Raw genomic sequence first — 24,188 nt, forward strand, 5'->3', positions numbered from 1 at the left:
GTGGCCTATTACATTTTCAAATGTAATGTTAGACGAGAAACAGTAATAGCCTACGTGACTTCTAAAAAAATGTTGTGCCAAAATATCACACAAGTCAGGCTTAAGAAATATTAGCCTACACGTTTTTTATATTGTTATTGCTGTTCAGACTTTGATACAATGTAAACCGGCCTAATTTCGTAGAGGCCTATATTATAAAATTTGTCAGTTTCCAAAGATAGTGACCTGATTTCTGAAACGTGGAACTTCAAAATAACTTTTGTGGCTACACTAAAATTCATAGGTCAAATAAATATAAGGTCAAGGTCATCCTTTGAATTCATCTATAGGCCAAGAAACATCTAAGGCATTTCTGAAAAATGCCATAATTAGGATTTCTTAAGCAAACAACTTTAGTAGGTTGGCTACAAGTCAATATAATGATGTACCCACATTTCCTGTATGGTTGAATATTTTAGTGTTTAGTTGAGCAATTAAGTACCCATATTTAGTCATCCTTGAACTTTGCCCAGTAACACTGCCCAAGAGGGATGGTGGGACCCAGGGTGTCCCTGTACAGGACCAGAGGCAAAAGAGCTTGTCAGGGTGCATGGCGCCACTGTACATTTCACAACCAATGGTGGCAGATTCTGATGAAGGTTTGATCCCTTTGGCCTAGTGCAGATCTTCAGCAGCTTCGTGCCTGCTCAAATGCCTCTTGATTGGCCAATTGCATTGTGTTCTTGTAGTACCTTGTGACCCCTTTACACATAGCACTGATCAACACCACACACTCAATTTCATCTAGTCACTGGTTAGACATTTTGACCATTAAAGTCAATCGCACAGACAGCCAGAGCACACAAGAATATAACAACATATATCTCAATTTAGTCCATTTAGACATTGCCATTTAATAAGGCACCAATAGAGCTATCTTGGTAAGTCGAGTGCCATCCTTGTAATACCACTCCTCTATCTCATAAAGATAAGTGTTATAGGCATGCATGCTCAATACTACAGCATCCATGTGTAGTGGTATGATACATATTCAGTATTGTGTTGCAGATATTAATACTACTAACAATGGTAACTTCAATTGTATACCACGTTACCACGTCAGCAAAATGTTCGGAAAACATGGAAAACAAATATTTGTTTTCAGTATTTCATTTCATGACAGTGAACAGGATGAGGAGGCCCACTGTTTGTCCTGGCTATGTCTTGTGAATAATGATATAAAAGAAAGCTATGGTTTGTCATTGCACAGGTCTGGTGAATAATGATGTTCTGAAGCCACGAAGAGGCTTCATACTTCCTTTTTCCACTAGAGAGAGAGTAGAGATGTGCATGGGGGGTTGGGGACAGTGCAGCCTATGCTAAGAGTGCCGTTTCCGCCCACAGACGTTGAGATTTGCTTCAGAACCATTGCAAAACTGTTTCAAATTATAAGAGAAGGTTCTGAGGTATTTGTAATCCATTGTAATGCAGTTGGGTTGTGAATTTCTCTCACAAACACTGTGACTGGTTTCATTTTGTTTTATTTTCATGTATGTAGGAGCAATTTTAATAATGTACATATAAGTCTTATAAAATGCACTTTGAAGTAATCCATATTGAGCCAAACCTTAAAAGGTCTTTGACTAAGATTTTTACAGAGGGCATCTGCAGTTGTCAGTGCATGCCTGCGCCCTCTGGTGGTGAAATATAAACCATGCCATGTAGTCTGGGTGCTGAAGGTGAAATTCTTGTGACCTACAGTTTCTAATTCTCAAATCATGCCAACAACCTTTTGTACAACACAGTGGCATATTCCTCATGGCACAATGAAATTATCTAGACTAATTTTTATCTAAAAATGATCAATATGCATGGATGAATGTGTGTGTGTGTGAGTCATCATATGGACAAAATAAATCAAGACAGAAGTTCCATAGCATAGATTCTATTTATTATTTGTCTGTAGTACACTGTATGCCTTTATATACTTACAGAGATAAACCAGAAAAAAAACACAACAAACATTGCATTTACAGTAATTTGTGTGTGTGTGTGTGTGTGTGTGTGTCAGGGGGGGGGGGGGGTCATCCCCGTTTACATGCACCAGGTTTGTCCTCAGGGCATCTGTGTGTGTCTGTGCTGCAGTCTTCCGTCACTGTACACCAAATCACTGGTTACTTAACCACAAGCCCAGCCGACAAAACCCTGTGCCAGCCACAGGAACCAATCAAAATGCATATCTGTGTCATGTGACTGAAGGCATCGGAGACCCAGACCGAATGAGAAACAAAGTGACACGATAAACAAAAGGTTCTGTGCAAAGCAGACGTGACACTCCCAGAAGACTTTACAGGAAGTGGACCACCACCATCCAAACTCACAAAAGGATGTTCCAAATGGACCCTCACCCTAGCATTCGGCAATGTTAGCCTAGCAGTTTTAAAAGAGAGCCCACTTAGACTTCCTTGGATGGTGTGATGCCAAATAAGCATTTCCACCTACACCCACACATATAACATGCATGCATACACACACACAAACAAACAAATATGCATCACACCAAGTGTATTTTTCCGAAATGGTCGTAAATATCATAATAAATCACTCATAAATCAGATTCACTCCACATTTACATGATATGGAAAACATGAAACATGACATTTAGGGGGAAAAAACTGAATCCCAAATGATAGCTGGTGCTGGGGGGGGGGGGGGGGGGGGTACTTCCTTATTCAAATGCATGGCAAAGTGTTCAATTTCTCCGTTATAGAATATGGGCATGGGTGACTCATTTCTTGTGCTTTCACCATCAGTTGAAAGGATCAAAAGGAGGAAGTGTGGAAATATATCCGAATCCACCTGAGAAGCCCAAATAGATGCAATCCTCCAAGGACCAATTACAAGTCTCGCTCTGGGAAGAGGTTTGCTTTGCACTGCTTACTGCTCAGACTCAAACATAAGTGGCTCTGTGACACTAACACGCTCCTCCACACGTATAGGAAGGCAGAGTTTTACTGTTGACTTGCACCAAGGGACTCTTCTGGATGGACAAAAATGTATTCCAGCAACGACAGCAAAAGACAGTTAACCCCATGTGTCCAGAGACTGTCCTTTCAATTTTACAGTGATTTGTATTGCAATGTATATTTTCTGTTTGTTTGTTTGCGTAAACTCGATTATTTGGGATGCTTTCTGTGATTCAGAACATGACAAAAACATGTCACACAAGCACACTTAAGTTGCAGTTAAAAAAAGAAAGAAAGAAAAAAAAAAAACTAAACAAACCACAAGAAAGCTGGAGTCAAAAGGGAGTAACGAAAACAGCTGTTCACGCACAGTCTCATATTTCAAATCATTAATTGACTCACTGTGAGTTCTATTGCATAACTGTGACTCAAAACAGAAACCAAGACTGAACTATGATTACTGCCAGACAAGTACTGATTTAGGAACTCCAGTGTTTGTTAGATTACCATACGTCGCATGGTCTCAGTAAGACATGCCGTGATAAGTGCACTAAAGTAGCTTAGCATAGTCAGACTCGAAGCGATTCAGTCTGACAGAGGGACAGGAGCATTAAATTAAGGGGAAGAAAGTACTACAAAATAAACAAAAACAAATAAACTATCATTTGTGACTAACAAATATTTTAAAGCCAAATGATTACGCCAAAGCCCGACTCCTGTCAATGACACGGAAGGAAGACGTATAGAATGTCTTCATTTCTATGATTCATCTTGATATTTTGAGTGTGAAGAGACACGCCCATTGCCAGTAACTGTTGGCACACACACACACACACACACACACACGACAGGAGTTCTCTTGGTACCTAGGAATAGGCCAGATAACCAAGCAGATGCTTGGCTTCACGAAAGAAAAGTAAATAAGGGTTCTAAACTCATTGAAATGAGCCTCAAAGTCTGTGGAACAGATACAAGTCAAGGTAAATAATAGGAAACTTCTAGAAACCGGACTGTCCGTAAGTGGTAAGTGGATGGGGTGGTTACGTGACCGGCGTCAGCAGTGTGGTCACTTGTGCATACTTGTTTCCTCCTTGGTTTTTCCTGACAGACAAACACACTCACACCTCCCAAACAACACATTCCCTCTTCGCTGGGTCAAAAGCTTCCTTGGACAGAGCCAAGGCCCAGGCATGCAGAGTCATTTGTCTTTAAGGGTGGGGTGGGCAGGGGTCGGGGTCTTCGGGTGGAGCAGCGGTTTCACTACACAGTTACAGGAGCTGCTCTGCCCTCTCCATCCCACACCACCACCACCACCACCACCACCACTTGCTCGCTCAGCTGCATGGCTGATGATGAATCATGGGAACGTCATGGGAGTCTGAAGTGGCAGCAGGCAATTGGCTGCCACTCCGTGACTATGTGTGTGTGTGTGTGTGTGTGTGTGTGTGTGTGTGTGAGCATATACTAATATTTGTGTGTGTGTGTGTGTGTGTGTGTGTGTGTGTGTGTGTGGTGTTTGTATCTGTGTCTGTGTGTGTGCGTGTGTGTGTGTGTGTGACTGGTGTATTTTGGGCCCTGGGCCTGATGGGGTTGTGGTCAGTTGGTCTCGTAGGTGGAGAGCAGTGCGGCGTCCACGGGCTCCATGCACGAGGGGCAGATGAAGGACCGCATGAGCCAGTCATCGATGCAGTCCAGGTGGTAGGTGTGCATGCAGGGCAGGAACCGGATGGGCTCTCCGTACACGAAGTCCATCATGCAGATCACACACCTAAGAGAGCGCACACACGCACACGCACACGCACACACACACACACAGGTCAGTCAACAGTGTTTCCCATGAAATGTCACATCACAAGGTTTTGACAGCTCATATCCACAATAGACATCACAAGTGGTGGAAGTAAAACTGCTGATGTGACAAAAAGCAATGCTTTTGTTTGTGTGTGGTGTGTGTGTGCACGTGTGCTTATCTGTTGCTGTATCACAAAACATTTAGAATCAGATGGAAGCTTGGATTTCAATAATCCTGAAAAAATGGCGTTATCCTCATCTACTTAACAATAATACACAAAGACAATCTGCTTACACTAATTACACACAGTCACTTTCACTTTTTCATATTCCTACTTCATACATTGCATTGTTTGGACATCCAAAGTCCATGGGGGAATAAGAACATGAACCCTTGGATTTAATGGGCTGCAGAACCTTCTTAAGCAGAACGGACCACAATCAAACATTCCCTATGATTACGAGTCAGATTTGTACAATGCTCGGGGAATTTCAGACTAAACCATCTTAGAAATGTTCAACTTCATGTGCACTGACAACCAGAACTGCCTTGCACAGTGTATGCTAGGATTGAATGAGGCACTCTCAACCAGTAAGTCATTATTTTGTTTTTATCAGTTTGGTGCCTCAGTCAACGTCTGTTGATATAGTGCTGAATCCTTTGTTGCCAGTGTGATGGCCTAGGATGATGTGTGCCCCTACCAATACATCACTGTTTTCAACACAAACATGCTAGATCTCTGTAGAATATCAGAGTGCAGTTATGGAAACTACTTTCATCTTCCTGGACATAAGTAGTTTCACGATCAGGGTAAGTGCTTGACATTATTATTAACCTAGACAATTGGGGAAAGTGCAAAAATACCATTTGTTGGCAAAACAGTTACAAGTCATTTCCATCCTAAAATGTATGTTTTATCCTAAAACTGTACACCATTTACACATATTAAATTAACTAAATATAAACTGGACCGTACTAGGACATTCTGTATTATGTTACACATGTAAAATAACTGACCTGGTTGAACTTAATTTAGCTGACGATATACTTCAGATATGCACCAAACTTAGTAACAGCCTACCAGCTAAATTTCCAGATACAAATTATACAATCATAATACCGGTAACTGATATTCTAAAGCTTAGCCACTAAAGTTTCCCATCAAGTTATTGTCTACTTCAACACATATTCTATATGCTACATAAAGGACCGCATATATGGCCCCAGCCATGGCGCAACTGGCTGGGGCACCTGCACCATACGCCGGCGACCTGGTTCGATTCCCGCGCCGTGGTCCTTTCCGGATCCCACCCCGACTCCCTCTCGCACTTACTTCCTGTCACTCTCCACTAATCCTGTCGCATTAAAGGCATAAAAGCCCCCAAAAATATACTTTTAAAAAAAAAGTACAGCATATAAGCATATATGATGATGCAACTTAACGCGTCGTTAACTTAAGGAACAATAATCAACACTACAAAAACTAGTATTTGTACACTATATTTAGGCAAACCAGTCGCCACTGTTAAGAGTCTTTGGGAAAAATGTTTTATCCTTCAGTGAATGTACACTAAACAAAAAACATAACTGATATTTCATAAAATTCATAATTGATATATTATAAATGATATGTATAAGAAGGTTTAAATTATATTTATAAGAAGGTTTAATTTTTCGGTTTATTTTTTTGTGTAACAAGTGCTTACCATGATTGTGAAAAAAATATGAGGGTATTTTGTGGATATAGGCTTTTGACAATATGTGTGCAATGCCTTTACATAATGTGGAAATATGTCTTGTGTCTGTGTGAACGAGTACAAACAGTAGCATATTAAAGTGAGTGTGTGTGGGGGATATTCTGCCCTGAAGCAAGTGTTCAGACACACACTAGTCCCATGGTCTTAAGCAGTGTTTCTTAACTGGTGGGTCAGGACCCAAAAGTGGGTCGCGTAACCGTTCTGGGTGGGTCACAGAGCTTGTGGTTAAAAACAAGCAAAAACAAAATAACTTATTTAAAATGCTACCTCAGATCTAATGTTAGACCTTTATTTTAATAGACATTTTTATGTCAGTCATTGTCATGGACATAGACAATATTTATGTGACTGGTTATGTTAGACATAATTTTAGCGGTGACAAGTAGGCTATGACCCTTATAATATTTGAAGTAGGATATGGTTTCAATTAAATTGAGACAAAACCAAAACCCCAGTGTGCGGTGTTCACTGAATTGCTGGCACATAAGAGAAAATGCAACATGGAAACAAAGCACCCCTGTCAAAGACAAACCTATTGAGTACTTTGAAAGGGGACATCAGGAGTTGAAGACTTCACAAATGTAATGCCAAACACCAGCATGAACAAGTAAACCTACAGGCACTTCACGTGTCTCATGTAGCTCACCGTATCTGTTGGCTTGGTCAGTAAAAAAAATATATGGGTCGCGACTTAATGAACATGGGAAACTGTGGGTCCCTAAGCAAAGCCAGTTAAGAACCACTGGTCTTAAGGACTCAATACAGTATACTGCATGGTTTGTATGTACAGTATTTCTATGACCCACTGCGCCCCCTGTAGTCCACACAGGGTACATGCATGGACACTGGGAAGAGCTGGAGAGAAAACAGAGCAGCTGCTGACTCCTGGGATTGGTGGGGCCTCTGCAGAGCCATCTTGCCATTCATTTCTTAACACACACACATACTATTTTTGTACATTTATGTTGGTTGACTAAAAAGCTCTTTATTCTTTCACACTAAGGTTGCATTCCACCTCCCCTTTTAACCCTACTATCCAGTGAGCTGGACCATGGCAGAGTACAGAGGGAGTGTGTGACAACGCATGTGTGAATGTGAGTGTGTGTATGTGTGTGTGTGTGCATGCGTGTGCGTGTGCGTGTGCCTCGCTTACTCTCGGATCTTCTTCTCGGAGGCGTCGTGCCCGGGGTCGTACAGGCCTTTGGGCAGGTGCTGGATGAGGCCGATGCGCTGAGCTATGCGCACCTGCTCCTCTTCAGTCAGCTGAGTGGCCAGTCGTGCCTGGCTGGGCGTGGGGTGGTACACAAGCACATGGGCCTGCTCCTGGACACACACACACAGAGTGAGTGAGTGAGTGAGACAGAGAGGGACAGAGAGAGAGAGAGAGGGACAGAGAGAGAGAGAGAGAGAGAGAGAGAGAGAGAGAGAGAGAGAGACAGACACAGATTATTCAAAGCTGAACAGCATCCAGGAAACAGTAAAAACTATCTTAAGGCACACCGAATTGTCAATACCATAATCCCTGGAATTATCACTTATTGTCACTTTAAAAGCACCGTTGTAAAAACATAAAAATGAAAATGTAACTGCTCAAGGTGAATGAACTTGTCCTAACTCATTCACCAACCAGTGAATGAGCATCTGCGACCAGTAGATGGCAACCTTTCCTTCACTGCTCGATGTTATAACATAAAACGAGAGAAGGGGGGAGTGGGGGAGAGACACAGGCTCAAGTCCAAGAGCTTTACACTACAAACGGCCCAAAAGAGAAATGAGAAAATGAACAGAACAATGGGTCCCATTGAGTGCGGCGATCTTGTAATCGCGTCCGCTTAGCAGAGATTTAGCGGTGAGGCTGGGGGGCGGGCGTGAGTGTTGGGGGGCAGGACTGCGGGAGGAGAGGGCTCGTTGCAACATCACGCTGGGTGTGCTTGCATGCATGCCTGCTTACACAAAACCCCACCGAGACACACTTCAGACTCCTTTACTCAGCAGAATGAGTGAATAACTGAGAAATGTGACAAATATTGGCTGTAGCTAATCAACTGCCGAGTTTCCTCACAATCTCTCTCCTAGCTGCAGAGCAAATGTGTAAATGATGGTTTCTACATACAGCCGCAAAGACGTTCACAAATAACAAAAAAAAAGTGGTTGAGTACTGGCACACACACACAGCATGAGCACAAAACTGAGCCGAAAGCTTCACATTTACATAATCTAAAACTACAAAGGCCTCCTGTTAGGCCCAGTATGAAACACTACTGGGCCCCCATGATCAACCTTCTTAAAAGGTGTATGCTCCAGTCTCTGTAACAGTGACAGTAACTCTCATTGAAGCCTCATGGGTGTGTGAATAGCACAGCACAGCACAGCACAGCACAGCACAGCACAGCACAGCACAGCCCAGCCCCTCTGTCCAGCCAGTCAGCTGGCCAGCCAGCGGATTACAGTTAAGCAAAGACTAGCCCTGGGCAGAGATTAGTCGCCATGAGCGAGCAGTTTTGCACAAAAAAAAGTGTTACATCAGCAGATCCCTCCCTCACTGGACTGGACGCCCCATACCAACCAGACCCAGCTGATCCACTTCATGCATATTTATACACCATGGGCCACCACAACGGCAGCTGTCCGTTTAAGGGGTATGGTCAGCGACAGCATTTATTTATCTGCAGTTAAACCACTAGGCTTGAGAAGAATGCTTATGAGGATAGGCTTCTCTTTCCATACAATGATGAGACCGAACAAATGTCAGTCTGGCGAACCGTCTGTCAAAACACTTGGCTGAACAGAGGCAGGACAAAGAGGGACTGTCTGTGCCAACCAGGTGTCCTCATACATCTATGTGAACCCTCGCGACTGGACAAAGTTAACCAGAACAATCAAGACATCTCAATCTGTCTGCCTGTGCCTGTGCTTGTCCCTGGCTATTTCTGTCGGGTCGCAGCAGGTTCAAACAGGTCCACCGACCCATTCTTAAGAGCTCGTTGTTCATTCAAACCCATCGGCTTGTGCAATCCTCAATGGCAGCTCAGAGATCTTACAACCAGGTCAGGTATTAGCGGCGACCTAAGACGGGCCCAGCCTACGACGATCTGCCACCGGGGAAAGCCTCACCACTACGCACAAGAGACAACCAGTGGGACAGCCTCACCGCTACACACAAGAGACAAGCAGTGGGACAGCCTCGTCACTATACACAAGAGACAACCCCTGAGAAAACACTGGCCCTGGCTCTCAATAACCAGACTGACATTCAGGAAGAACGGGGAGGGGGATGGGGAAATATGCTAATGATGTGTTTGCCCACTAAAGAACAAGCTCATTTGCAATTAGCTTAAGCTCATTTATGTGGTCAGGGGGTCATGGTGGGTTATGGCAAGACTGTTCGCTGAGGAGGCCTGATAGGTGTGGATGGTAACCACCTTTACCACTCCCATGTGTGTGTGTGTGGGTAACTGGTCCCACCTGTGTGTGTGTGTGTATATATATATATATATATATATATATATATATATATATATATATATATATATATATATATATATATATATCTCGGTATGACCCGAGATGGTCTTAGGACTGCTTGCTGTGCACAGGGCCTGGTACCTGGTGCTAGAGCCCAGTCAAGCGGCATGGTCAGCTCAGCTGTCCCCAAGAGGCCAGCCAAGGGAGCCAAACAGCTGCTCAGGTCGCAACCTTACTGTGTACGACAAAACAGCACCAGGCCTCGCACATGGACAGAAGAGTAGTTCACTTCACGGGAGACCCAAGCAAAAAGCTTTCAGCCTTCAGTATCAGCCATCCCTTATTCGGCTTTCAAAATGATTGTGTCCTTCTCTCCGCTGAGCCAATGTAGGAGTCTCTCAACTAGGGCTTCAACATAGTTATTTTCATATAAGTAACAAATTAGTTGTTTTATCGATGAAATACCAGAAAGTAGTGAAGATGTTGAAGGTTGTTTCCCAAAGCTCAAGATTACGTCTTCAAATGTGTCATTTTGTCCACACACCAAAGATATTTACTTCATCGTCATAGACGAATAAGTACCGATAAAGTTGAAAATATTCAAAGTTTAAGAAGCTGCAATCAAAGAATGTTGATGTATTTTCTCACAACAACAGAGGAGAGGGCAGGAAGACTTGAATGAGCAGCACTGAAAGATTCATTGATTTTTCTTTTTTAAACTAATGCAATTACGGTAGTAAATCCCAAACGGCACTATTACTAGACTCTGATGCTTTGGGAGTGTTCTGCTACTTCCTGAGGCAACATGGTGAACATGTAGGCCTTGCAACATTTTGAAAAGCGCCAGCGGCTGCAGCAGTGTGATGATGAATGTGCAGCAAAAGGCAAGCAGGTGCTGGTCTTGACTCTGATAGATCACTTCTAAGCCATGTTCAATGTATTATATAGTGAATGCTGAGCTGAAGCTTGACTTTGAAAAATGATATTGCAAATCAAATTGCAATCTTAATATCTGACAGGAATTGTGTCAGTCAGATATTTTCTCCAAATTGTTCAGGCCTACTAATGAGTCCACACACAATTTGCCCCCTTAAGTTCAGTAGGCTACAGAACACATTCAGAAACAACATAGTCACCATACCCCTCATTTATTTCATAAATCCATTCGTAAATTAATTTATTAGATAGTGCCTTCTACACCAAGTACCAGAGCAGTTAAGGAAAACATTTTAGCCTAGATAAATTAAACTACCGGTATACTGAAATTGTGCTTCATTAATAGGGGTGAAACGGTAGCAAAAAACCCAGTTGAACCTCGGTTTTGAAGTCACGGTTTGGTTAATTTTCGGTACAGTAAGCTTAAAATTTCACTGACAATATTTTTGATGCACAATGGGAATAGTATTGTTAAAAGGTGTCTTATGTTTATTGATGTTAATTGACTAACCTAATATATGGTCCACTACTTAATATGTTTGTGTGGGAACTCATCACAGTGCAAAAATAGGACCTATTATATGAATCTAGGACCTATTATATGAATCTACTGGAAGGTCAAGGTACTGGTTCTGGTCTTGATTAATTCTCATGTTCCTTACAGCTGACGGGAGTGAGGAGAGAAAGTGCAGCGCCACGGTTCTGTTTGTCATGTCAGTGTCACACCACACAGCGCAGGGAGACGGCGAGGACAAAGGGACCAATGACAGACATCAGAATGACTTTTCCAGGCGGCCGTGTGTGTGTGTAGGGTGACAAACAGCTGTGTGTGTGTGTGTGTGTGTGTGTGTGTGTGTGGGTGTGTGTGGGGGGGGGGGGGGGGGTGAGGCCAGGGCACTAAGCGAGTGGCAAGGTCAGCAGTCTCTTTGTCCAGCAGGTGTCTGCGCTGGACCTGACAACTCTGCTCTTCACACACAGACATGCACACACACGCCCACGCTCACATACACACACACACACACACACCCCCTCCCTCTCCTATACACACATACACACCATCCATCTCCTACACACACACATACACACTCTCTCTCTTTCTCTCAGGTCTGGACCTAACAGCGCTGCTCATCAGAATGCATGCCAGGACACACTGGTAGTAGACACCAACTCTAACCCTATCTCCCATTCTCCAACAGAAACACACACCCACATACACACTCTCCCTCTCTCCTAAAGACACACACACACACACACACACACACTGAAATACAATCCTCTCTTTCTCTTTCTCTCAGTTATCAGCTCTCCCCTCTTACATTAATACACACAGTTCATCCCTCTCAAATTCTCTTTCTCAACATTTCTCCCTCTCTCTATTCCTCCCTTTCTCTTTCCCTCTTTTCTCTGTCTCATCACTTTCTCTATCTCTCTCTTCCTCCCTCCATCAACCCAGCACCAATCCCATCCTCTATGGTCTTCCTTCCTACAGACCGCTCCTTGTAGGCCGCACAGGCATGCAACTCGGACTCCCTACCAAGACTGACACTTAGCAATATTGTAGCTCCACGCTTGAGTCAATCTGATTAGGGAGAGCTTATTTTAGCCTGCGGAGAGATAACAGACGCTAGCTAGTTGGCTGGCTGGCTGGCTGGCAGGCTGTGTGTGTGTGTGTGTGTGAGTGTGTGAGAGAGAGAGAGAGAGCCTCTGTTTTCACTGAGAGCATTCACCCAGCCAGCCAGAGACCAGACAGGCATTCAGGGGGGAAAACCACAGCTTGTTCTGCGGCCGAAAGAAAAGAGAGAGAGAGAGAGAGAGAGAGAGAGAGAGAGAGAGAGAGAGAGAGAGAGAGAGAGAGAGAGAGAGAGAGAGAGAGAGAGACGAGAGGAGAGAGAGAGAGAGAGAGAGAGAGAGGAGAGAGGAGAGAGAAGCTGATTTGGGGAAGGAAGTGGAGTTGAGCGGTGGCAAGAAAGTGAGTGTGAGACGAGAGCGCGGAGAGAGAGGAGTGAGAGACTGAGAGCACATCTGAAAAGGCAGGAAAAGAGGAACGTTCTGTGGCAAAAGCGGGAAGGAGTGGTTTGGAGATGAAAAAGGAGTGTGTCGGAAAGAAAGAGTTGAAGAAGAGGAGGACGGGAGAGGGGAGGGGTGGCGAGGCAGAGAGAGTAGAGAGCTGCACAGACAAGCCTCGGGCACACACGCACGCACACACACACAGTCTCCTTCCCTGCACTGGAGTAGGGTAGGCAGGGGGCATGTCTCCTGTTCCCATCCAGACCACAGATAAAGCAGACACAGACGCGCGCGCTTCACCCGTTCCCACATCCACACTCTTGTCTCTTCCCCTCTTTTCCCTTTATCTTCTCTTCCCTCACTCCCTTGTTCTGTCTTCCAGTCTGTCCATCAGTCTCTCCTGTCCTTTCGTCCTCCCCCCCCCCCCCCCTCACAGACACTCACATACACACACCCCCTCTCCTATACACACCATCCATCTCCTACACACACACACATACACACAGCCGCTTCACCCGTTCTTATGCCATCTCTCCCTCTCAGTCCCCCCCCCCTCTCCTATACACACCATCCATCTCCTACACACACACACACACACACACACACACACAGCCGCTTCACCCGTTCTTATGCCATCTCTCCCTCTCAGTCCCCCCCCCCCCCCTCTCCTATACACACCATCCATCTCCTACACACACACACACAGCCGCTTCACCCGTTCTTATGCCATCTCTCCCTCTCAGTCCCCCCCCCCCCCCGTCCCGTCTGGCTGGCAGGCTGAATGCTGGATATTCCGGGCCCTGAGCCCAAGAGCACTCCCTGGTGCAGCAGGCATGCGTTGGGTCTGTGGGAGCCTCCGCTCTCTGGGTCTCCCTCTGCCCCGTCCACCCATCCGCCCACAGACAACCAGGCCTCTCCACACAGCTCCCAAGCTCTGGCAACGGCTCAAAAGCAGATCCTCCAAGGAACACACACACACACACACACACACACACACACACACACACAGCACAGCTATTTTTGACTGCTCTGATGAGAATAGTCCTCTGGGACTCCATGCCACGTAGGCCACCTCCAGTCCAAAACCACACAGGCGATTCTCCACCCAGAACAATGAGGAAACCGCATGATATCATCTGACCCAGACCTTGACATTCACACAGGCTGCTTTCACAACAAACACGCCTAGGCCACCATCTCTGAAGGCACGTGACACACTGTTGCTGTAGCTGCTGCTGCCGATCGCCACAGTGGCATGAAAGCAGGCCAGGGCCAAGCATGACTCGGCACTTTCCGCCAAACCCACAGCCCCAGCTAGCCTGGTGAGGTAACTAGAGCCCTTCCTCCGAAACTTTAGCCATTGGAATCCCCCCCCACACTCGTACACAACCAGGCCAAACAAACATTCTCACACTCTTTCTCCCGCAACACTCTCCCGCTCTTTCTACTCCCCTTCCTCTGCCTGCCTCGGACTTGTGAGTTCTAGCTTGGATATGGAGACGAGGGGTTGCGGGGAAGGATTTTTCAACCTCAAAAGGTGGCTCGGTCCTCGAAAAGGACACTGATGACTGCATAGCCATGTAATTTCAAGGAAACCAACATGTGAGAATAACTAGGTGTCTTCATGAATTATGGGCAGATAAAAACACTGAATTGTGATGACAAGTTTATCTTTATGGTGGCAAACAAACAACCTGTAGGAAATTAAGTGTCCAGTACAATCAGGTAGAAATAGAAGACAGGACAAAAGTGTGTTGCTGAATGTCAGTTCAAAGTGTTTATTGCCCGTATGGCCTGAGTGAAGACGCTCCTCCCTTCAGCCCAGGACCAGTCTACACTGAAATATAGCCTAACAAACTTCAGCAGGTACAGCATGTGCTGCGACACTAACGACTCCCACACACAGCTGCGTGCATCGCGTTGCGGGAGACGCATCCCATTCACTTTAAATGGGCTCACGTGATCCGTTGCCGAACTGAATTGTGGGTCCGTCGCGTCGCGTTACTCCCGCTGCTCGCGTTGAGGAGTTCAGCTGTTGCTGCACCGACAGACGGCACCGGCCAATCAAGCCAATCTACGGACGGCACCAACCAATCACATTACGGTTTTACTTCAAGTCATTTGCATAGCTACCGTCGGGAACACCCACTGGAATGCGTTGACGGAACGCAGCTGTGTGTGGGACCGTAAGGGGCCGTTTACACCGGTGAAACCTCACCGTTTTGTTAACGGTTACGGTACCGATCCACTTGCACGACACTTCATTTTGTCGTGTCGCATTCCACTCTAGTCCTATGGGTGACGTCAAGCGACTTTAACGCGCTCGCAAAGCATTCCGGGAAGGCAGCGCTGCATTTGAAAATATGTCGCGCGTCAAAAAGCTGGGTGAAGCCCATCTTTATGCAAATGAATCCGTTGAACGTGAGGCGACTCTCCAATGAAAGGACGAGTTTGTAGGTCCTTTGTTCTACCACAACGGTGCCTGTGAAACTTTGGTTCCGCTTACAAGACAAATAATGTTTTAACGATCTCTTCCACGACCACTATTAGTCCATAAAACAAACGAAACTAGGATATAGATGAATATATTGACTGTTGGTGTTTCTGGTAAGGATTTGAGACTGCATTGAGTAGTTTAAATAAAACAAGATTTCCAAATGGCTTGCATAGTTTGCTTTTTGACGCGCGACATATTTTAAAATGCAGCGCTGCCTTCCCAGAATGCTTTGCGGGGGGCGTTAAAGTCGCTTGACGTCAACCATAGGACTAGAGTGGAATGCGACACGACAAAATGAAGTGTCGTGCAAGTGGATCGGTACCGTGAGACAGGCTGCAGGCTTCAGTGAGTCAGGGCCTGCGACAGGCTTCAGTGAGACAGGGCCTTAGACAGCCTTCAGTGAGACCGGGCCTGCTACAGGCTTCAGTGAGAGAAATCCTGAATGCAGCTTCAGTAAGATAGGACCTGTGTTTTGCTTCAGTAAGAAGCCCAGCCTCTCAATGTCCCGTAGCAGCCTGTTTATATTACTATGGCTTCAAACCAGCATGTTCCTCTAAAAGGTTACAAGACCACAAATGAGTTTGAGTCAATTAGATGACTACACAGGAATTTACAATCCGGCCAGCGTACGGGGAAACAAAATGGCCACTTAATAAAACATGGTTTAATGTTCTTAGAAAGCTTACATTTAGGGACAATCCGTTATTTATAAACGGGGCCACCGGAGGGATTTTGAGTGCTTCAACCAAAAGTTGCATGACCCTCCACTGCCTGCGAGAAAATGTTCAACGACCATCCAATAGCATTTTCAAAATAGACATGATACTGCCCGGCCAATTATCAATACCTTCCGCCCACGCTATTAAATGCTATGAAAACACATTGTCATAGGTTACCGTTCTAAAATCAACCTCTGCTTTCTGATCTTACACATCACACTTCACCAAGATGGTGGTCATTTCAGTAGATTTACTCTCTAACATTGTTGTGGAATGCACACTTCCTGCAACTGCATTAGCCTACTTGAAAAGTTACTCCTCTAGTAAGTATTCACATGAAATAAAACAATAAAGCATTGAGACCATTCAACAAAGCACACAATAACAAATTCAACAAGAACTTGTTGCTATGGACTCGTCTCTAGGCTTCCTCAGTCATTGTAAAGCTGCCGAAGCTGAACATTATCCAAAACTCAATTTTTCAGACGAGCGTCAATTTGGGAGCTTGCTACACTCCTTCCTTCTCAAATGACTTGAAAAGGCCGTTATTTCACAAATAATCACAGGGACCGAGAAATACCTAACATGCCAACTTTTTCCGGGTTTATCATTTTAACGTTTCCCCGCTGTCTTGCCGTTTTAATATTTTCCCGTAGAATATCCCATATTACTGTAATACTCTCATAACATTAGTCCTGCATTCTGGCCTGTCTCTGTGTTGTCCTGTTGTTACCCCTAGCCCTTCCAGTGAAACAGATGTATTCAAATCATCGTTTTGCTTGCTTGAATGCGAACTCAGAGTGATGTTAACCTAGGCCTATTTAAGTTAACAACGTGGTTGTCGTGAGAGCACGATTCATTAGTGCTTGCAGTGTTCGGCCGTAGGCTATTCCTACGTGCGCACCTGCCAGGCTACTCAGCCACGTAGACAAAGAATTCCCCCTGTAGGCTATATTCACTCCAAGTCGGCCTACCATAACTTACCAACTCTACACTGTAGACCATAAACTGGCTATTTATATGACCAAATGTATTTGTTAAACTTTATGAAGCAGAATTACGGACTGCTACTTGGAACGGAACACATTTTTGTTGGCAGGAGAGAGAATGACAGCGATTAATTAATCGATAATCAGCGATAAATTGCACTTGTTGCTGGTTACCAATAAATAATATATATATTTTTTGCAAACAACAAAAACAGAAAGGATGGAGACAGCAAAGCTAGAGTTGGGCAGGAACAAGGTCAATTGGTAGAAATGCTTGTCAAAACGTTAGGAGCTGGATGTGTGGATGAATGAAGCACAAGTGTGCTTTATGTTAAGCATGCACACTGTTTAAAGTTAGGCTACACGGTAAACTACAAGTAAACCAAAGTTAAATTTAGCTTTTTTAGGGCTGGATAAAGTTGACCAAATGGATATAGGCTGTTAGGCGTGAATAAAGTAGGCTACTTTGTTGCTCCAACCCTTCCAACATTAATGGGGACGAATGTTGACATTTTCCGTATTTTGCGTGAGAAACCCGGGAAATCTGCTTTATTTTCATTGTTCAATGTTGACAGAGCTATGGAACGAAAGAGAACGTTATGGCGACAGAAATCAACAATCAAACAAGCCACTTGGACTTTTGTTAATACAAAAGATGGGTGACCCCCCTCCTAGACAAAAAAAAAGTTAGGTGACCCTCCCCTATTTTCCTCCGGTGGCCCCGTTTATAAATAACGTACAGTCCCTTACATTTCCTCATTTATTAGATGCTGTTATCCGAAATGACTAGTGTTCTATCTGTCCAAAACATAACATTTTAGTCAGGCTCTGGATGGAAAACAAAAACTTAACAATGCTGTGAATATACTCTGAACCCAAAAGCTCGCTGATCCAAATACAATCTCCCCTCTCATACATCCATCCCGTCAGCAGAAACGACTAATCTGGTCTCCACACTGGCAGGACAACAAAGCTGCATGGAGCGGTGTTAAGACTAGTCTGAGACAGGTGATCCTCAGGCGAGACAGGAAAGGCATTCTTCAAGTCGTTGGAGGTGCAGTCTGAACAGTACACCACAGACACACATTAGCATGTTGTAAGTTATGAGGAAGCCACTGAAAGCAGGGGAGGTAACTCCCTAACTGAGAGCTGCGTAATGAGAACACCTGTAAGAAACTCTTCTCTTCACCGGCTCCCTCCTTCTATCTTCCACCCGGGACTCTCTTTCTCGCTCATCACTCTTTCTCTCCCCTCCTTCTTCCCAGAAAACAGGACACTTACAGAAGTAAGTCCCTAACTGAGTATTGCTCAATGCTAGCCTGGCTAGCGCCACCACTTCTCAATGAGACGTGGTCTGGGAACCAAACGTTCATTTTCTCGTATTTGAAAAAAATGCCCAGATCGTTTATTGGGTGCCACGGATGTCTATCAAATGCGTCTGTGCATAGCTCATCATCGTCTTGCTTTCCCCCTGTTCTGTGATTGGTTCCCTATCTCAGGCGAAAATTTGCTCCATGGTCTCCAGGCTGCCTTAGCAGCGTGAATCAAATCGCGCGCAAGGCAGCATGGGAACACCCAGGCTACTTTAAGGTACTACTTGTGATACAATAATGCATTTCATGCTTTTAGCTATTTAATTATTGACAACAATAATAATTTATTCATTAGAAATTAATATATATATATATATATATATATATATATATATATATATATATATATATATATATATATATATATATATAAAATATTTCCATCTGATGAATATTAATATATATCATATTTCCATCTGATAAATGAATACAATAATATCTACCCATATATGGATGCTTTGAGGCTGCATGATCTCTCAAAAGATCAAAGGCCTGCTCTGCTTTTGTGTTTCACAAAGATTACAGTAATAGCAGTAATGCTACTGCGCACTTCAGACCAGTGGCCACTTTTGATATTCAGCTAATGGGATCCACTGTCTACAATGCATCTCACTTCCCTCTCCCTCCATCTCTCTTTCTTTCTCTCTCTCTCTCTCTCTCACACACACACAGAGTCTGGCCATCTAGAGTATTTTCTTCTCCTGCGGGAGGCCTCAGGTGAGTGTGTGGGGGAAAACGGCAGAGTGTTTCAAGGCCGCACACACCTCCTCGCCCTGTAGCCAAGTCCTCCAGCATTATGTTCCTGATGGGCGTTAAAGGAGAGGTGTCAGAGGTCTGGTGGCTGTTGCGTCCAGGGAGACCGGCCCATAAAGCATCCTGTCAACAGCACAATGGGCGCTCCGCCAGGTCGCTCCGCCACAAATCAGAATCGATCGTATCCAGGGGGTTTCGGACAGGAAGAGAGGAGCTGAGAAAAGAAAGACAACAGCCACGGAAATGGCGGCTGTGGGCTACACCCCCCCATCCCCCCCCCCCCCCCCCACACCCAGACACACACACACACACACACACTGGGTCTTTCCTGGACACCTGGATATGAATCAGAATCGATCGCATCCAGGGGGTTTCGGACAGGGAGAGAAAAGAAAGACGACAACAGTGGTGGAGGTCGTGGGCTACACTCCCCCCCCCCCTCGCCACCCCCAACACCCACACGTTGGGCCTTTCCTGGACCTGACCACACAACCATTGGAACCGCCTTGGACACAGAATACCACATAGAACAGGTACAACAACATACAACAATGTCCTTTTAAGCTTTCTCTCCCTCTCCTATTCACTCTCTTTTTCTCCCCCTCCCCATCACACTCTCCCTCCCTTTCTCTCCCCATTCACTCCCTCTCTTCCTATTCACACTCTTCACTCCCTCACTGTGCCCTCTCCCAGTCAAACTCTCCCTCCCTCCCTTACACAGACACAGGCTCAGTCACACTCTCTCTCACACACACACACACTTATCTGCCCTCGCCTCGCACAGCTAGATGAGTCAGCATTACTACCAGCTGCTTTCCAAATTAGCCGCCTCTCTCTCTCTCCCACTACACTCCTCCTCATCAACAACACAGCTAATTACACAATGGAGTGACTGTGTGTGTGTGTGTGTGTGGGGGGGGGGGGGGGGGGTGCTGCATCCTCTGCAGAACACAATACAACTCGGCCTGAAGACATCTCCTTATTGAGCCTGATACATGACGGAAGAGGAAGTCTCTCTCTCTCTCTCTCTCGTCACCTGCTCTTGACGGCTTCACCAGCAAAACTCAGAAGCCACTTCCTCCCCAACACAGGACGGGCAAGTCTGGTCTTCCTTTCCACACCGGGTTCTCTGCTGTGCTCTCAAGACTGGCAGTAACCCAACTTTTTCAATGCGGTCGATTTGTTCGCAGTAATTTGCTTAGGCCCAGACTTTTCCTTGCCGTTTCTCAAATAGAGACAAGCACACCCTAGCTGAGGACATTCGCACTGAGACATTTAATTAACTCTTGACAATTCATCAAGTTTTAAAATAACAGCATCAGTTTGAAAAGTGCAAATTCCTGCCCACTTTCTTGCTGTAGCACCCAAACCTGACAGAAAAGACTTGTGATTTTTAGTCACTTTAGATTTAATCTTAAAGGTACAATATGTAGAGCTGATGTCAAAGACAGAAGTGTTTGTAAACTTTCAGCAAAGATGTAAACACAATGCTTCTGTACATTTTGTGTACTAGTTGCCTGTTTTAGGGCCTTTAAGGGATCTGCAGCCATTTTCCTGACTACTTAAAGTTCCAACCAGTGATTTATTTCTAACAAAAATACATATGGTACCTTTAAGCAGCACTGTGTCGTCCTGAGACAACAAGGGCATATAAAGAAATAGGATAGGGTGTTTGTGTGTGTGTGTGTGTGTGTGTGTGTGTGCGCTAGTAAGTCAGTAAGTGAGAATGAGCTCCAGAGAGCAGCTTGCGCACACTATACGCTGTCTGTTCCCCTCAACATAGCTTTCCAAGAGGTTGAAAAATTGCCTCTCAAATTGTTCAGCCTTTGCCTGTGAGTGCCGTCTGTCTGATATTTGAGGAGTGACATGAAGAGTCCAGGACTCTCACACTTGATGAACACAACTCAACCTCTTGGACCTGTACATTTTCAGCATTAAAAGGAACCCCTCCACCGCACCTCCCCTAAAAAGTTCCTGACTGAGGTAGCTCACATGGTTCTTAACACGTAGCAGCAGTTCATTTTGGAAAAGGGAGGGAGGTGGAGTGAAAGAGGGAGGGAGGGAGAGAGAGAAAACACTGTCAGGCATTCTTGGCAACTCTTACAGGAATGCACCTAGATTGAAAATGATTTAGGCTCTCCAGTGGGCCCCTGGTCTCTCCCCTGGTCACACTCCATATTTTAAAGAAGCTTCTTGATACTGCAACAAAAAAAACTCAACAAAAACAATAATAACCAATAAAACAACAAAAGGCCAGGATATTGCACAACGCAGTCAAAACTAAGACCTGAGGGAAATCATGTCCAGATTGTTTTTTGTTCTTGCCACGATGATTTTCTCCAGATTGATAGGCCTACATCTATAGAGCAGATTCGAAGTTTGTACAGAAGTGCTTCTCACAGGAAGGCCTGGGTTCAACACAGTCCAAGGGTGGATTTTTACCATCATTATAGACGTGTTAAGGAGTCAGCTACTCTCCAATAAAAAGGCTGCTTCCTGCAACACACATTGAATGTGTGCCTCCCAAGACAGCACTCACAATGTTTAGGCAGAGACTTTCTAATGAGGAGACACAGCACTCAAAAAATCCTCCATAGAAATGCATGGGGTTAGTTTGTAACACAAATATGGCAGTTGTCTACACATCACACCCCTTCCGCGGCAAAACGTCAACATGTACATTGAGCCAATCATGTGCTGTATTGTGAATACATTGAGCCAATAATGTGGTGTGTTGTGAAGACCGACATGCCAATCATGTGTTGTGATCTCGCCACTGGAGCAAGATTGGTGTCGTGAAGCCTTGCGCACACGCATTTCTTCCGAAATAGATGCCCGATAAGTGCTAAAAAAAAGCGTTGCCACGAATGAATATGCCACCGAGTGGAGGGACTTGCCTAAGACGACTTTGGTTTAGGTGTCTACTTGGCTGAGCTGTTCTTGATCACGTATTCACATGAATTCTTTGTCTCTTCATTAACTAGCATCTGCATGGCAAGCGTTATAACTTCCAATCACTACCTGAGGCCAGATAGCAGACAGCTGTAAATCAAGCCAAAACGTCACAAGGCCCTAATTAATCAAAGCCATCATCTAGTATGGTCTGAAACAGACATGTCAACATTCCCACTGTTTGAGTGGTTGGTCTAGTTCAATCATTTTATCTCTCTTGAGATCATGCTGTAAATTCTTGTATCACATGCAGAAATGACTCAGGAAAGTCACAAGTGTGCGCAAGTTCATGGTGATCTCACCGACTCCAAAACCACTCTGCCCCAACCCTCCTGTGGCACCCCCACTGTCAAATACAACAGCTACGCTACGGAAGCCATTTCCAAATGTTCAGAGGCGCTTCGGTTCTCTGCATTCCAGTGTAGCAAAGAGAACAGTCTATTACCTGGTAAAAGGAAACACACAGTGAGGTCTTGTGTAACTCTGCAAACAATGAGGATATAAAAACCACTTAGGTCCATGGAACCTGACATAATTTTCTTGGCCTGGGTTTCACCTACGAGCTGAACAAACAATGCGACACTTTGCCCTCACTGCCTACAGTAATCGGTTCTTTCCTTCTTTTAGCCTAGATTTAAGATTAGTAGGTCAATCAACTCTATCCACAACTTGCACTTTGCACCATGTGTTCCACGTCTGGAGACCGCAGGCATGTTTTCACTTCTATCAAAAGTAGGCTACATATATTGCAACCATTAAGATAACAGCAACATTACAATGTGGCAACAATGCAATGCAAAGTAGAACACTGTTATACAGTAGGCCTACATCACTTTAGCCTACTAGTTACTGTACTATAATTTAATCCCTTGTTGTGCAAACCTGTCTACATGCTAAAATATCCTCTTGAACGGCTGAGGCAGAGAAAACAAACAGAGGTTCTGGGGCATAACTGTTCCCGAGCCAGCCCCGACACGGACCCCACAGAGCATGTTATGCAGCACACTATAGACAGCTGTGCAGTCTGCTTGGCGAATTACATAACTCTGACAACTGTGCTCGAACTTAACCACAGTTTCAGAGATACGCAGTGATAAACGCATTGATGTAGTTAGACGACAACAATGACATCTTGAGGTAGATTCAGGAGGTAGCCTATATTTAAACAAACAGAGAGAGAAATGGTTTAACCACCGTGAGCACTTCCAACGATTAATTTCTACTGAACGAAGATTATGTCATCGCCACGTTTGGAACAGTGTTAACATACAACTTTAAATGTGCTTTAAAGTCGATATGTTACCCTCGTGTCCAAAAACGCGACCAAAAACGTGGCATTTCAAAATAACGAGCTGCAGACCACCAAGCTGCCACGTACAACTGACGATAAAGATAAAGATAACAATAACGGCAACAGTGACAATTTACACTTTTGATTCAGTAGCCTGTGTTCCGTTTGTTGTGTTGATATCTTACCTGGTAAGGCGGAGGTGGTTCTTGGTCGGGATCTGTTCCATCACCAAAACTACCCCTGTCTGACTGTGACTCATGAAGCAAAGAGATATCATCCGACGTTGGGGATTTAAGACAATTTCCCATCGCCTTTCAGACGCTTTCCCTTAATATTTTGCTTCTCAACTACGCGTACACCCAAACCCAGTTTCTCCGAGCTGATTTCCGAGGCTCCCGCAGGAAATCAGACTAACTAGCACCCATACATTGCAGAGGACCTCGCCACGAGAGCCTCTGTTCAACAAAAACAAACCATCTAAACACAAAGAACCTGGCGAAGTGGCACCTTTGCGCAATACATTAAGCACCGATCGAAGTCTTGCCAAACCTTGCCACGTACAACTTTTTCCAAAATTGACACTATTTAAATGTGAAGTAGGCCGCTTATTTGGGTTATCAATGTTTACAAGACTAACATTCTTTCCCCATTCGCGAACTACTTCCCCTAACAAGAGACTTTTCTCGCTTTTAATCCGGCCTAGCAGGCAACA

At 44.7% G+C, this 24,188-nt stretch overlaps 1 protein-coding gene across 1 annotated transcript; it reads right to left on the reverse strand.

Moving 5' to 3' along the window:
- Nucleotides 1–1,908: 1,908 nt before the first annotated feature.
- Nucleotides 1,909–24,188, reverse strand: rnf11b (ring finger protein 11b). The gene is made up of 3 exons (XM_042111745.1): nt 23,662–24,188; nt 7,648–7,817; nt 1,909–4,713 (listed from the first exon to the last, which is right to left on the reverse strand). Exons 1-3 carry the CDS (start codon nt 23,782–23,784, stop codon nt 4,542–4,544), a joined length of 465 nt encoding a protein of 154 aa, XP_041967679.1. The 5' UTR covers nt 23,785–24,188; the 3' UTR covers nt 1,909–4,541.

The sequence above is a fragment of the Alosa sapidissima genome, chromosome 12 (assembly GCF_018492685.1).
Source record: "Alosa sapidissima isolate fAloSap1 chromosome 12, fAloSap1.pri, whole genome shotgun sequence".
NCBI lineage: Eukaryota > Metazoa > Chordata > Actinopteri > Clupeiformes > Clupeidae > Alosa > Alosa sapidissima.